This window comes from Chelonia mydas, chromosome 12, assembly GCF_015237465.2.
Source record: "Chelonia mydas isolate rCheMyd1 chromosome 12, rCheMyd1.pri.v2, whole genome shotgun sequence".
NCBI lineage: Eukaryota > Metazoa > Chordata > Testudines > Cheloniidae > Chelonia > Chelonia mydas.
In genome coordinates, this window is record NC_051252.2 from 3605993 (window position 1) to 3621062 (window position 15070).

At 52.7% G+C, this 15070-nt stretch overlaps 1 protein-coding gene across 10 annotated transcripts in view; it reads right to left on the reverse strand.

Annotated features, from left to right (window-relative positions):
- Positions 1-271: 271 nt before the first annotated feature.
- The window catches only part of ST3GAL2 (ST3 beta-galactoside alpha-2,3-sialyltransferase 2), a 106498-nt gene continuing 91699 nt past the window's right edge, over positions 272-15070 (reverse strand). For all 10 annotated transcript variants that reach the window (XM_037877804.2, XM_037877800.2, XM_043526374.1 and 7 more), the window contains 5 exons: positions 14000-14193; positions 8343-8522; positions 6937-6982; positions 6190-6309; positions 272-5042 (listed from right to left, as the gene is read on the reverse strand). In XM_037877804.2, coding sequence (XP_037733732.1) covers positions 4869-5042; positions 6190-6309; positions 6937-6982; positions 8343-8522; positions 14000-14193 — 714 coding nt within the window. In that variant the 3' untranslated portion in view covers positions 272-4868. The remainder of the gene's footprint in view (positions 5043-6189; positions 6310-6936; positions 6983-8342; positions 8523-13999; positions 14194-15070) is intronic.

The following is a 15070-nucleotide window of genomic DNA, read 5'->3' on the forward strand; positions in this document are numbered from 1 at the left end:
GATGGTTTAGGTGAGTGTGAAAAGAACTTGTGAGATTGTATTCTTAGGTATATTGGGTAGCAATTAATGTATGTAACGCTTTGCATGGAGTATGGTAAGGCAGGGGTTTTCAGGCCCTACCCAGCAGATGGACCAGAGAAGGCTAGCGTGAAATCAGAGCTTTGGCCAATCTGACCATCTTTCCTCATTAGACTAGTGACTTCCAGCTACTGCTCATCTCCAGATGAAATACCATGCAACACCAGAGGCCTAAGGTACACAGATGCCAGGAGAAGGAACAGATACAGATTTTATTTTGTACAACATAAAATAAACCCCATTTTTCCAACTGTGGCACATGAAAGAAAACAAACCCCTCCAATACAATAAAAGTGTGCATAATACTGAAACCAGAGGGCAGGGGAGAGCAGGCACAGCTTTGCAGGCTGCTTACAATAGAAGGAGAGGAACAGAATGCTTCAGATTAAATCCTTTTATTAACAAAAACAAAACAAAACAAAAAAAAGTTTTAAGACAGTCGTGTGTAGAAGTAGCAAAGTACACAGAGGCTATCGGGAAGGCTGCCAAGCTGCTTTTCAGAATGGTTTATAGGAAGAGTGGACGAAGACAGGGCTGGACCATAAGTCACCTTTACTAAGAGCCAAGCGCTGCAAGGTATCCGGAAGATGACCGTAAATTCAGTAGGATACCACAGGACCCATGGGTGTACCACAGAGGAACCCTCCATTTCTCCAGTTGGTGGTAGGATTTTGGGCCCCAGTCCACCAGAGATGCACATGAACAGCCCCACTGACTCGAATGGAGCGGCATGAACCTGAGCATATGCAGGAGGAATCTATGCAGAATTGGGACCTTGGGTCGTCTTTCAAAGTTCCTCAAGACTGAACCATCCTGGACCAGCCATGAATTGACAAACTTGCTCTCTGCAGCTCCCAGCATGTCAGGGCTGCTCCAGTCCTTGGGCAGCCCTGACTAAGTGCAGAGCTATTTCTGAACTGGTTTGATCGTGATGGAGATAACAAACTGGGGCAGTCTCAGCTGAATCCAAGCTGGTTCCACTAGTCTCCTCTCCATCTCTGCTCCATTCTGGAAGGCACCAGTGCACCTTGCCCATAGCCTCTGTGTAGTTTCCTCTATGTACAGTACAGTGGTATTTGTAGACAATGCACTCCACTTTCCCTTTTCCGCGGGGGTGGGATGCAGCATGCTCATGCAGGCGTTTGTTGGCCAGTCTGCCAAGGAAAGAAGTGTTAGCAAGTCCTTGTAGCAGGGTGAACTAAAGATTGTTTTCCAAGAACTAACTGGAAAATGGAATCATTCATCCTCCTACAGGACTGGCTCTTGGATTCGAGACCGCATGGAAACATCCCATTTGTTGGTAGGGTGGCTCCTGTCACTCCTTGATTGTCAAGCCAGTCCTGCCTCTGCCCATGAGCCAGGAGTGAGACCAGCCCTTCCAAAGACAGCAACTGGATTTTTAATCAGGTGCTTCTCTCATCCCGTTGCACCAGCCAGCACCGAGAGCAGCAGCAGGTTTGGAATTGCAGCAGCAGCTCCAGAAAAGGCGGCATCTGGCAGCATCTCTGCTCTCCCCATGAGTGGCATTTTTCAGCTAACCCCAGCACCTCGCTCAGATTTGTTTTTAACATGGCAGCATGGAAACAATGAAGGAAGCAGCCAAGACTGCCACTAAAAGGAGACATCGACATCCTGGCATGGTTCGTGAACCCCAGACACAGCATGGTCAGTGGGTGGAGTCCAGTGTGACAGACAGTATGTGATTCAAGGCACTCTTTGGTGCTCATGGTTTGTTTTTTATTTCTAAAAAAAAAAAAAAAAGATAGCAGAGACTGGGCTTGCACTAAATCACGTCTCCCTCCCCAGGTTCCCAAGAAGAGAGAGGTGCAGAAAGAACACAGGTTTTACTGTCCTGTCAAACACCCCAGCATGCAATGACTTGCTGACTTTTGGTTTCCAGTACACTATTACAAGCCTCAGAGGGTCACTACTATGGAGTTACCTCTTTTGCCCTTGATTATCCAAAATGACTGCTTGGCAAGCAGGTCATGTGATTGCATGACATCACAAGCAGAACCTTTCGTTTTTAAAAATGGCCTCAGACCTTCACCCACCTCACTTCTTTAGAGCCCTGTAGACTGAAAACAAGAGCCATCTGTTTGGCTGCTGTAATAGGCCCAAGAACGTACATTTCACAACTGCAGAAGAAACCTCAAAAACGGGAGAGATTGCCATACAGAAAAGTCACAGATACAAAAAGAACTCCCTTTCCCTATCATAATTTCTTTAAATAACTATTGCAAAAAGGAGATCTGGCCACTCTGGGCCCTGTGTCTCCCAATACCACACAATCCAACTATGATACAAACCAGAATAAATTATTCCATTCTATACTGTTTGGCATGATTGCATTTTATTTAATTAATCAGATACCTACCTGAAAAACCCAGCCAACCAAGAAATAAGAAGCCATGCTCCTTTGATTTAGCTAATACCTGTGAGAACATTTCATAGCTGCAGGCTTTGCTCCCTAATGGAACACACCCCAGTTTGGACCAATCCCCCCAAACAAACAGGGAAGCCTCCTCTATAGTTGGATGAGGTTATTTCACTCTCTCTTTGCATCCTACCGCTAGGCCAGGAGCTCTCACTTAACTGTGTCTGTAGCCTTAAACCCCACGAAGGCAGAGCGCAAAGCAGGGACTGGCTTAGATGGCTTAGGCTGGGCTCCAGTCCAGTGGCATGGTCCAAGTCAAGCTAAAATGAATGCACAGGAAGGGCAGGACATCCCTATTGGGTGAGAAGAGTTAAGGGAATGCAAAGAGGTCTCGGCTTGCGAAAGGGAGCCTGTGAAAGTCAGTGTATGAGATACTCCTTCCAGTGGTTATAAGATTTCACAGAAGCCTTTCCCATTACCTTTAACTCAGTCTCCCGCCCAAAGGCAATTAGTCCACGGATGAGTCAAATCCTAGAGGTCAGTCATGATTAAAAATGGGGCAAGCTCTTCTAGATTTGGGCCGTCTAGATTTAGTTTTCTATTTTTAAAGACACTTCATTCACCAAAGTTCTAAGTGTTCTACAATTTGCTCTTTCATCTTGCAACAGAAAGGAAATCTATTTTTTTCTTTATCTAGTGTGCAGAAGCACCCCAGCCCAAGCACTAATGTTGTGATCTCCATCAAGGACGGCCCCCTACCTTGATTCAGATACCTTTCAGCTGGTGCCTCCCTAGCAAGTTCTCTACAAATCCATCCTCCCAGCTCCTTTCTAGTCTTCCTTTGATACCCAAAGGCCAATTCTCACTACCTGTCCCAGCTCTCTCTTTGCAGGGGCAAATTAGCATCAGCAACGCTGAGAAGCAGCCGTCTAGAGAGAGGAGAGTCTCTGCCCACAACATCAGCAATGAGATCAGCTGTCTATCTGCTAGGACAATCCCTTCGCCACAGCTTAGCAACTAGCCATTTAGCTGGAAGTTGCCACCACAGCTTCATTCTGATGTGAGGATGAGCTGGGCAATTTACAATGAACCTGGAAAAGCAGGATCTTACTCAGCCATGGGCCACCACTTCCCTGTCATCATAATTTGTAAGAACACTGGCTTCTTGCAAAGACAAGGACTGCTTGTTGCAAGAACATGCTCTGGTGGAAGAGATAATGGCGGCAACACTTGTGGGGGAGGGACTGGCGTGGGGCGGGAGAGTGTGGTTCTAGATTAGAGAATTCCCCCTTCCCTCTCTAAACCCCGGTGGGGTTGGGATGGAGATGGGGAAGCGGTCTAAGACACAGGCTCTTCAGATTTCTTAGCTGCCTTTGGCATGGCTTCTCTTCATACCAGTCAGTCCTAGAGCAAGACACTGCCCCTTCTCACGGGAGTAAAAAGGCAGACTCCAGGCTTTAAACGGAGGTTCCCCCTCCTTTCCTTTCCTCCCACTTATTGAGACTCGCTCCCGACAAACTTTAACCACTGACCAGTCTCAGAAACTTGCAGTCTGCCAAGACCCTACATCAGAAGCACCCAAATGCTGCTTCTCCACCAGGGCAGGCTCTTCCTCCCTCTTGATGTTTCCAATGGCTTTAAAATCCTCTGCTCAGCAAGAACTCTTCTCAGCAGGCTCCATTCCGAATGGTTTGGACCCAGCTGGCTGTCAAAAAGCCAAGAACCGCCCGACACCTCTTCCTCTAACTCCCTCATCCCCTCCCTTTGCCAAGCTGGAGCTTTCCCAGTCAAACTGATTGTGCTGACACCCAAAAGGAATTGACTGGCTCCTCAGCATTTTGAACCAGATTGTACAAAATAAAGTGACATTGGAGCCTAAAAGGAGACATTAAAAAAGGTGACGTTCACCTGGGTGTTTCATGTAGAAACCAACCCATTCCATAGGGTCAGTCAGGGCTGAAGCTCACAGGCTAGTGTCATTGCACTGGGAGATTGGGCCAATGGGGAAAAGAAAATCTGATTGGTCGAAACATGCAGCTTGCCTTCAGCCTGTGGCCATGATTGGTTGGGCTTTGTTCTGAAATTATCAGGATTGGTTTTAAAAAAAGAGCAGCATTTGGTTTGACCAGGAGGAAAACCGGGCTGGAAGCCTCCAACGTAACCAGGGGCCGGTTTTCTTTGTAAATCCTTTTCATCCGAAAGTTTTAAACAAAAAGAAGTTTCCTTTTCTCTCTAAACATGATTGGCCGGCAGAACCAAGTACCCCCACTTGGCCACTGGTCAGGTGGGTCTCAGACCGAACCCTGTAACTTATTGTGATTGGTCGGGGATCTGTCACAGCAAGGCCTGCGACAGCTGTCCCGTCACTTGAAACCTGATTTTGAAATGAAAGCCGAGGACAGAGCCCAGAGCATCAGTTGCCGCGGTAAACGTTGATCTTGTTGGTTTTCACCAGCATGTCAATGATGTGCGCCTCAAAGTCCGCATCGTGCACCCCGGTCTTCCGGAACTCCCCTGCGTAGCGATTGTTCTCCCAGTAATGGTGCCAGTTGCCCCGGCTGTCTGCCCCGAATCCAAAGACATTCACCTGCCGCCAGAGATGGGGGAACACCAATTACACCAGAGCTGGGCAGGAAGCAGCATGGGGCAGGAAGGTGCATTGTGGGTTTTTCTGCCTGCCTCTGACACATCAGGCATTAGCCAAGGCTGGACCCAGGATGCTGGACCAGTGCCTGATCCAGCCTGGGAAATCCTGCACTCTGGTGTAACATGGGAGCTAACATGGTACATGACAGCAATCTACTCAGGGAAGCCTTTCTGTGCACCGGGAATTCGGAGTCATCATACTGAGATATGTGCGGACCATCGGACAGACAGAAGTTGATCCCACAAGCAACCTCTTTGCTCCAATTTAAAGTCTGCATAACCCTGGATATGCAAGGCAGGTCACGAGCACAGCCTCATTCTGTAGTTTGGTGAGGCGTGTCAGTGGCATGGGCTGGAATTAAGGTCTCTCTAGCTTTTAAGATTGGGTCACAGTTTGAGAGTGGGCACCACTGTGTTATGTAACACTGTGGGGGGGGGGGGGGAAGGAGGGGCGGGGAAGGTCTCTGGCCTGGGTCATGCAGGAAGTCGGACTAGATGATCACAATGGCCCCATCTGACTCGGGATCTCTGAAACACGGCCAGTTTTGTCTGCATTTTGCCTGACTGAAGAGATTCTAAGGGGCGGCTGAGGAAAGGTGTCAAGTGGCCCAGTGGGCTTCAGATAAACCCTGGGAAGAAGCTACCCAAAGGACAAAGCAGAACCCTCAGCCCAGCCCGAGTAAGAAGCCCTGCCACCACTCCCGGCAAATCACCACCACTCCCAGAGGGAGCCGATGCTTTCCCCAGAGTAAGGAAGCCTGCAAGTCTGACGCGGAACTTGGATTGGCTTTTTCAGGCCATTTCAGCACGAGATGGATAGACAGAAGCAGCAAACTGCTGTCTAGGAGACAGTCACCATTGGCAACCACGGGCAGACTTTGGCAACACTGTGCTGCCGTGCAGGGACGCTAGGGATGGTACCAGCTGCATGAAGATGGCTAGGACTGAGTGTTACTGGCCAGTGCCCCACTGGACAATTTGTCTCTTGCCAGCGTAGTGAGGTGGCGAGGGCAGGGGAGGGCATGTCACATGGAACCCCAGATTTCTGGCCCTGTCCCGGTGGCCTCACCGACCATTCCTGAACCCACCTCATCGCAAACATGAAGCGCGAAGAACAGCACTAGCATCCCCGTGGAGGGGTATCGCCCGTGGTGCTCGGTCCACCTGTCGTGAATGTATTTGAAGAAGGCTGGGTTGTAGATCTGCACCTGCAAGAAAGCCAAGGTCCAGAGGTCAGGCTATGTAAATGCTCCCTAAAACCAAACACAGGGAGGGGGAGAAGCACATGGACAAGTAGCTCAGGAGTGTAGTCGGGTCTAGAACCTCCCTCCTCTGATGGTCAGAAACGTTCTTCCGATTTGGGCACTGCAAAGTCAGTCCCACATCGCTTGGTTCTGCAGGAATCTGGCATGCTCTCCCAGTACTGACCAGCTCCAGGCCACCCCTCTCACGGGGACACAGATGAATGCAAGATCAGCTGTGGGAGCAGCAGAACATGGTGCAACCTTTGGAAGAAGGCGACCCCCGAACCACAAGAAGCGAAGAGTCTGAGACGTTCACGCTACCCCTCATTGTGAAGATACAGCAACATCCTCTGGCTTCTAGCTACCCCAGAGCCCATGCAGCGTTGTCTGCACCAGGGATGAAGCTGTTGGACAAAGACTGGGCTGGAACGGTTGCCCGTGTTCTCAGTGCTGAAGAGCCAAGGCAGAGTTAAGGGGAACGCCCCAGAGCGGACCAGGAGTGGGGGTTTCTCTAGCCAGAAGGATGCTGAGCAGGGTGTACTGCAGCCTCCCTACAGTCAGGGCTGGGCTAGGAAAGGGAGCCAGCCTTACCTTCTCCTTGTCCACGCGAAGGAAGGGCTTCACAGGCGCATATGTGCTGGAATAGGAGAGAGGCAGATTATCTCCGAGGCCACACAGCACTCCACAAGGCTTTATCGTTAGAGGGTACACACAAGGCAGGGCACAATTAATGGGAGAAGTCAGTCACTTGCGGCCCAATTCAGGAGGGTACTGCAGCACATGCCTGGTCCCACTGACATCAGGGGCAACGCTCAGGTGCTTAAGGTTACGTACATGCCTAAGTACCACCCTGAATCAGGGCCTTTGAAACAGGGATCCAAGCCTGCCAAGGTCTCCTTCTGCCCTGTGGTGAGGGGGAACTGCCAATGCACTCCTCCCTCCTCCTGGGGGGAGACAGACAGACCCCCCCACTTTACAGATGGGGGAACAGAGGTCCAGAGAGATTATGCATTTCCCCCACCATTTCCTTTTGTTTTCCCTGCATTTACCTTCCAGTCACCTTGGCAATGGCTTCTCATTCTAGTATTATGGGATAGTGTTAGAAGGAGGTGCCCTTCCGAATACTTAGGTACCTCAGGCAGTACCACACCTTTCCCCTGGAGGGCAGCAGTGAGGGGGCCCTCCCTGCATTAGGAATGGTTCCAATTCACTCTGTGGGTAAAGCAGCGAGGGCGAGTTACCAGCCTGTGAGGGCATCTGCAGAGGGTGGCAGGCAGGGATTACTGCAACACTCGCAGGGGCATTCTCTGCTCAGCATTAAACAAGCTTGACGGGGAGAGACGAGGTGGAAGAAGAGCTCCTCAGAGTCTCCCCAGGGCACCCTTCGCACAGTAGGCGTTAAAGGGTTCTGGTTCGGGATCGCACATTCCCAGTGGCCTGGTGCCCCAAATTAAGTAGGCAGATGCTGTAACTCTCCACCCAGTCTGTGGCTCCCAGTCAAACCACCGGCTCTCACCCACCCCGCCCTCCTGCCTTCCAAGGGAGTTCAGTGCTGGCGAACGCTACCAGCCCCGCGGATCGAAGTCCCCCGTTCCGAGCACCGAGCAGGCCCAGCTCACGCAGAGCCTGGCCAGCCTCCACAGCACTGTGTCCTACTAGCTAGCCTCCTCCCCCACCTAAAGGGGCTGCCACTTGGCGTGCCCTGGGCACTTCTAAACACCACAGAGAGCTGAACGAGAGGCTCATTTAGGGCCTGATCCTTTGCCCAAGGAACCAATGGGAACATTCACACTACTGGCTTTCAGTGGTGCAGAATCGGACTCTTAGCAGAAGCATCACAAGATGGTGGCTTCTGTTCATTACCAGCCCTGTACTGGGAGCCAGCAGCCCAATGGGGACAGGCTCTGTGTCCCCCACGTGGCGCCAGAGGGGCTGGCGCACAGCATCACAGAGCTCGCTGGCCAAAGGCCTGTTTCTTCCCACAATTGGCTACTCACAATCTGATCTGCCCGGTCGACAGGGCACTCGTGATCCACAGCAGGTCCAGGGCTTTGAAGGGCACCAGCACGAAGCTGACGTTGGCAGGCAGGTTCTTGGCACTTTCTGGGTACATGAAGTGATGGGTGGTCCTGCCCCCGACATCTGCTTCAAACCCCACTGTGGGGGCCTGGTTCATTCTGCAGAGAGAGCAACAGTCTCATGACCTTCAGGTCATTTCCACAGAGCAATTGGATTGGTTAGAGACACAGGGCAGCAATTAGAAACTGCAATCCTGCTTCAGCTAGGTACACTGGGTACGTGCTTAGTAATCAACGCAAGGAACCCTTTCTATTCCCTCCCCCACTGGTCAGTCTCCAGCCTTGGTGCCGCATTAATCGAGGGCTTATTATTTTCAGCTGTCTCCTCTTTTCTTTAAAGACAAAACAATTTTTTTTGTAAAGCAATCCCAGCTACAATCCTGCAGGGTTCAGAACGGCACGGTCCCGAGCCAGCATACCTACACCTGCACCTCTCAGGCACACAGCCAGGGCCCGAGCTGGAGCCATGCTAAACACCCACAGCAGCCTTTGAACATCACCCGGAGTTTCGGGAGCTGAGCAGCCAGCCCTTAGCTGTCACACGACGTCACGGTGAGCAGTGTCAGTGCGACAGAGAGAAGCAGGACTGCGGCCCAGCAAACATGCACTCAACGCCAAACTGTAATTCTGCTTTTAAAGCCACGGTTTTCCACTTTGGAGCAGGGACTATCTCACGGTCGGTGTTTGTACAGCACCTGGCCCAGCGAGGCCTCAGCCTCAACAAGTTATAGGAACAGAGACACTGCCAGACTGGACCAGGCCAGGGATCCATCCCAGCTGAGAGCAGCCTGGGCTAGATGTTTCAGTGGAATGAGCAAGAGACCCTGCAGTAGCAACTATGGGAGAACTCAGCCCCGGGGAACGCACTTCCCAACTCCCAATATTCCTCAGTGCAGACCAGCTCCATGGGCCAGAGTGAGTGACCTTGGGAATTTAACCCCCCTCCCCGCAAAAACTGGCCGAATTCTAAATAACGAGGGCAGGGCAGGACAGTCATATGGAGCGATCTGAATTCCTTGGCAAGATGGCACCAGTCAAACAAAATGTGGTAAATATGTACACCCAAAAGCAAAGTTATACACCTAGGGCCAGGACTGCAAGGAAGCCAGATGGGAGATTGTGCCCTAGACAGCAGTGACTGAAAAAGATTTAGGGGCCACATGAGCTCTCGTGTGATGCTGTGGCCAAGAAGGCTCGCATGATTCTTCTTGTACAAGCAGGGAAGCGCGGAGCAAAGAGGTGATTTTACCTCTGAACATGGCATTGATAGGACCGATACTGGAATCGTGCATCCAGTTCCAGTGTCCACATTTTAAAAAGGATGTTGAAAAATTGCAGAGGATGCAGAAAAAGAGCCACAAAAATGATCTGAGAGCTGGAGAAGACACCTTAGAGCGAGAGAGTTAAAGAGCTCTGTCTGTTTAGCTCGTCAAAATTGCAAGGTGACTAGATTAGCATGCAGGTACCTTCACAGGGAGAACATCCCTGATACTAACAAAAAGAAAAGGAGGACTTGTGGCACCTTAGAGACTAACAAATTTATTTGAGCATAAGCTGGTACTAACAGGGTCTTTAACCGAGAGGAGAAAGACTGAACGAGAACCACTGGCTGGAAGCTGAAGCCAGACAGAAATTGGGCACAAATTCATAGAATATCAGGGTTGGAAGGGACCTCAGGAGGTCATCTAGTCCAACCCCCTGCTGAAAGCAGGACCAATCCCCAATTTTTGCCCCAGATGCCTAAATGGCTGCCTCAAGGATTAAACTCACAACCCTGGGTTTAGCAGGCCAATGCTCAAACCACTGAGCTATCCATTCCCGCATCAATCATTCCCAGCCAGGGTGACTAGCTGAAAAGTGTGCATCCGATGAAGTGAGCTGTAGCTCACGAAAGCTTATGCTCAAATAAATTTGTTAGTCTCTAAGGTGCCCCAAGTCCTCCTTTTCTTTTTGTGAATACAGACTAACACGGCTGCTACTCTGAAACCTGACTAGCAGGGTGACACTGCCATGGGAAGCAGCGGGTTCTCCATCTCTTGATGCCTTCAGATCAAGGCTGGATGCGTTTCAGGAAGATCTCATCAAAGTCAAGTTATTGGGCTTCATACAAGGCTATCTGGGTGAAATGTAATGGCCTGTGATACACAAGTGATCAGGCTAGCTGATCTAATGGTCCCTTCTGGCTGTGAACGCTATTAATATAGGAACTCAATGGCTCTTGCCATCAGCAGAGTCATGATGTCACGTTTCTCTTGTGACTTTGCTCTTTTCCGCCATCCAGAGCTCCTTGCTGCACTGTACCACGTCACCCGAAGTTCAAGCTGCATTTCACCACTACGTTGCAGCAATGAAGCAGGAATTGGGTAAGGAGACAGTTTCTGGAGAAGCTCAGGCTGCACGTGGAACGTGACTAACCCCATATATGTTCTGTTACACACACACACACACACACACACACCCCGACGATGCAGGCTTTAATGACATAACCACTTTCCATGCAGCACTCCTGGCTCATTTTGTGCAGGATGGGGCAGTGCTCAGATAATGAACAGCTATGGACAGTTCTGACTGCCATCCACAGGCCAGTAACCACCGCCCCCCAAACAAACAGTGCCAGAGGCTGCTGGCACGATGACATAAGCTAGCATGGATCCCTGATCGAGCCATTGCGGGGACCGGTCTCTGCACCATGCACAGGCCAGCCTGGAAAACATTCTCCGTGAGCTTCCCTGAGGATTGGCAATTAGACAGGGCAGTAATAGACGAGCTTGTCAGCGTCAGGAGCTGGTTTCTGGAGCAACGTCCTAACGGAAGGATCGATACAATCCCTCTGGGGCAGCGAGACTGCGGCGAAGGTGGAGATGGAACGATTCCTGCCTCCTGCAGCAGCTGCTGCATTCTGGTTCCAGCACTGTTCTCGGCTAGCTACATAGGGGTAGGGCCCTGCCAAATTCATGGTCCATTTTGGTCAATTTCACTGTTGTAGGATTTTAAAAATCATAAATGTCATGATTTCAGCTATTTAAACTCTAAAATTTCACGGTGTTGTAATTGTAAGATCCCTGACCCAAAAAGGAGTTGTGTGGGGGATCGCAAGGTTATTGTTGGGTGGGGGTACGGGCTACCCTTACTTCTGCACTGCCGCTGATGGCGGCGCTGCCTTCAGAGCTGGGCAGCCACAGAGCAGCAGCTGTCAGTCTGGCACCCAATTCTGAAGGCAGCACACAACAGCTGCTGCTCTGTGGCCAGCCAGCTCTGAAGGCAGCACAGACGTAAAGGGGGCAATTCCCCCCCCCAAATAACCTTGCGACCCCCCTGCAACTCCCTTTTGGCTCAGGACCCCCAGTTTGAGAAACGCTGGTCTCCCCCGTGAAATCTATATTGTGTAGGATAAAAGCACACAAGACCAGATTTCCCAGGGGGAGAGCAGATTTCATGGTCTGCGATGCGTTTTTCATTCCTGTGAATTTGGTAGGACCCTACGTATGGGGCAGGAGGAACAGCTTGATTTTCAGACACCAAGCTGAGCTGGCAGGTAGAGAGAGTTTTGTTCTGTCTTAGGTGAGTGAACGGCATCAGAAAGTCAGAGGGAGAGTAAACAACAGCCAGGCATTTCTACAGCGCCTTCCATCCCAAAGGCTCCTCGGGGCTTCACAAACCTTTACAGGTGCAGTGCACACCACAGAGAGGCACCTGCCACAGGACAGAGGACGCTGGGCTGGCAACCGACTGGCAGCATCCTGCATAACAGTCAGGTAGAGCAATGCACATAGTGAGGGCGGATTCTGGTCAGCGATGGCTGGGTAAGCCTCTGCATTGATGAAGATAGATGGGACCACTTATCCAGGCAGACTGCCAGCCCTGTCTTGCAGCTGAGATTTTGGGGAGAAGCACATTCCTGATCACAGCCCTACTTCAGAAGCTAGCAGAGTTGTTTCAGGATGTCGCTGGACTGGGAAGCGAAGGCCGGATGGAAGGAAGGTCCTCTCAGCAAGGTTAAACACCATGGAGGCCAAAACACCCAACCAGTGTCTACCCCGCAGCCTTCACCACTGCTGCCGCGCACAGCAAGTGAGGGATCCCTGGTCCCCCTAGTGCAGGGATGGGCATCACGGCGGGGCATCAAGAAGGAAGGAGGTGCAAGTCCCCACCACGAAGGCGGATGAGCCAGTGCCAGATCGGCCAGCGGCCATAGATTTGAGGGCCAATTCGGCACATCGTGGTCATGTAGTCTGACCTCCTGCATCACCCTGGCCAGGGGATCTCTGCATCCAGCTCAGCGTGTGCTTCAACCAGAGCATGTCGTGGGGTCTCTAACCCTGGATGCTTTTCTACTGGTGATCCTGAACATTGCAAGTAGCCGACTCTTTCCTGCCTGAGCCTGCACTGTGCTACCAAAGCATGCTGAGAAACCTGCCTTCCCACCGCACCCCATTGCGGGAGACCATGGGGAAGTTGGGTACAGGGATTTTACAGTTCCGCTGTTTCAGTGATAGGTGTGCAGAAAGGTCTTTAAAAGAATGGAGAAAGATTGTTCCTCCCCACCACCACCATTTACTAAAAAGGGCCTGAGTACTTGGCTTGAGCCTCCCAGTCAGGCTGAGGGTGAGTATGGGGAGCTGGGAACTTGTGAGCGGGGAGCAGCCGCCTTCCCTTGTAGCTGCTGGGCTAGGGACTCATTCCCATTGTAGCTCTGGCCCCACACCTGGCCTCCGAGGGTATGTCTACACTGTATTGTAAACCCAGGGCTGGGGGACCTGGGCTTGTGGACTTGGTGTTTCCCAGACCATGCCTGAGGTTCACATGGCACGGTGAACCTGGGCTGACAGCTGCTGGACACAGGTCTCACAGTCACGCTAAGACCTCCTGCTCGGCCCTGCAGCTTGAGCTGCAGCCACACTACGAAACAGGGCTTGGACCTGAATCGCAGCAGGACTCGGGCTCTGACTCACCTCCCAGCATGCTCCTAGTGCCTGGGTGCCGAGCGATTCGGGTCAGCCAGCACACTGATGTGTCTGTGGACGGAAGAGGCTGTGGGCTCAAACCTGAGTCGCAGCCTGGGCTCAGTGTGCAGCACAGACATACCCAGAGGGGCTGCGACCTGACACAGCCGGCGCTAAACACTGCAGCAGCAGGTCAGAGGCAGCCGCCCCTCTGCACACCCCTGCTTTCTCGGGCAGGTCCCAGCCTGGCTGCCACTCGGCGTGCATGCGTTCTGCTGTTTGTCACAGAGACAGCCGCTCCCCAGTGACACATGACAGCCCCGTACATGCAGCTCTTCCCCTGCCCAGCGGCCATGTCCAGAGACTTGAGTTGATGAAAGGAGCCTGGAGGCAGAGGGTTCACCCCGCACAGAGCCAGGCCCGAGCGAGAAGGGGGCTCAATTGCCTGGAGGAGGAAAAGGTGCTCTGAAATGCAGGCAAGAGCAGCACGTGTGGACAAAGCGCTTCCACCTAGTTTGCTCAGACATTATCTGAAGCAAAAGCCGGCCCAACGCTGAGACCGTGCCTCCGCCCTCAGCTCACCGCCCCATGGGAGCCAGCCACAGCCCCTCCCCGGCAGCACTGGCCACCCACCTCATGACGAAGTCATGCCTGTCGATCTCTCGCCCGTAGCCAGAGCCGCGCAGGTTGCCCGAGTTGCCCACCACAGCGCAGCGCCAGCACTTCCTGGGGTCACGGAAACCATAGGGGTTCTCGCCTGGCACGATCTGGAAGAGCTTGTCCAGGACTTCATTAGTGTTGTGGGACTTGAACTGGGGCTGCAGCATCTGCAGAGACACACAATGGCCAGTGAGACGTCAGGCCGGGAGAGGTTTCTACAGCACCCATCTCCTTGGCACCCAGCCCCAGCAGCCCACCTGGGCTAGACAGTCCGGCTGCAGGCACTGCTCAGACTGCGCCCATCGACATCCGACTAGCAGCCGCTCCTGGGGCACTGGGCAAAGGAGATGGTGCCAGCCTTAGCAGCAAGCTCCTATGGGCATGGGAGCAGCATGAACAGCGGTCCTGGGACAGGACCAGAGACCCCAGTGGTGGTGGGGGAAATGGGAGGAGAAAGGAAGGGGGTGAGGGCTCTGGTTGGGGGTCTGGTTGGGCTCCAGGGTGGGGCCAGAAATGAGGAGTTCAGGGTATGGGAGGGAGCTCTGGGCTCTGGGGGGTGGGGGGTGAGGGCTCTTGGCTGGGGATGAGAGGTTTGGGGTACAGGAGGGTGCTCCAGGCTGGGATCGAGGGGTTTGGAGGGTGGGAGGGGGCAGGGCTGGGGCAGGGGGTTGGGGCCGGGGGGAGGCTCTGGGGTGCAGGCTCTGGGCAGTGCTTACCTCAAGCGACTCCAGAAAGCAGAGGCTCGGCCAGGTGGCTCTGCATGCTGTCCCATCCCCAGGCATCACCCCGGCAGCTCCCATTGGCTGTGGTTCCCAGCCAATGGAAGCTGCGAGAGCGGCGCTTGGGGTGCGGGCAGCGTGCAGAGCAGAGCCCCCCGGCTGCACCTATGTGTAGGAGCTGGAGGGGGCCATGCTGCTGCTTCCAGGAGCCAAGTGGAGTGGCCCCCAACCCTGCTCCCTGGCTGGAGCGCCAGAGCGGGGCAAGCCCCAGACCCTGCTCCCCAGCGGGAGCTTGAGGGCCAGATTAAAACGGCTGGCAGGCCGG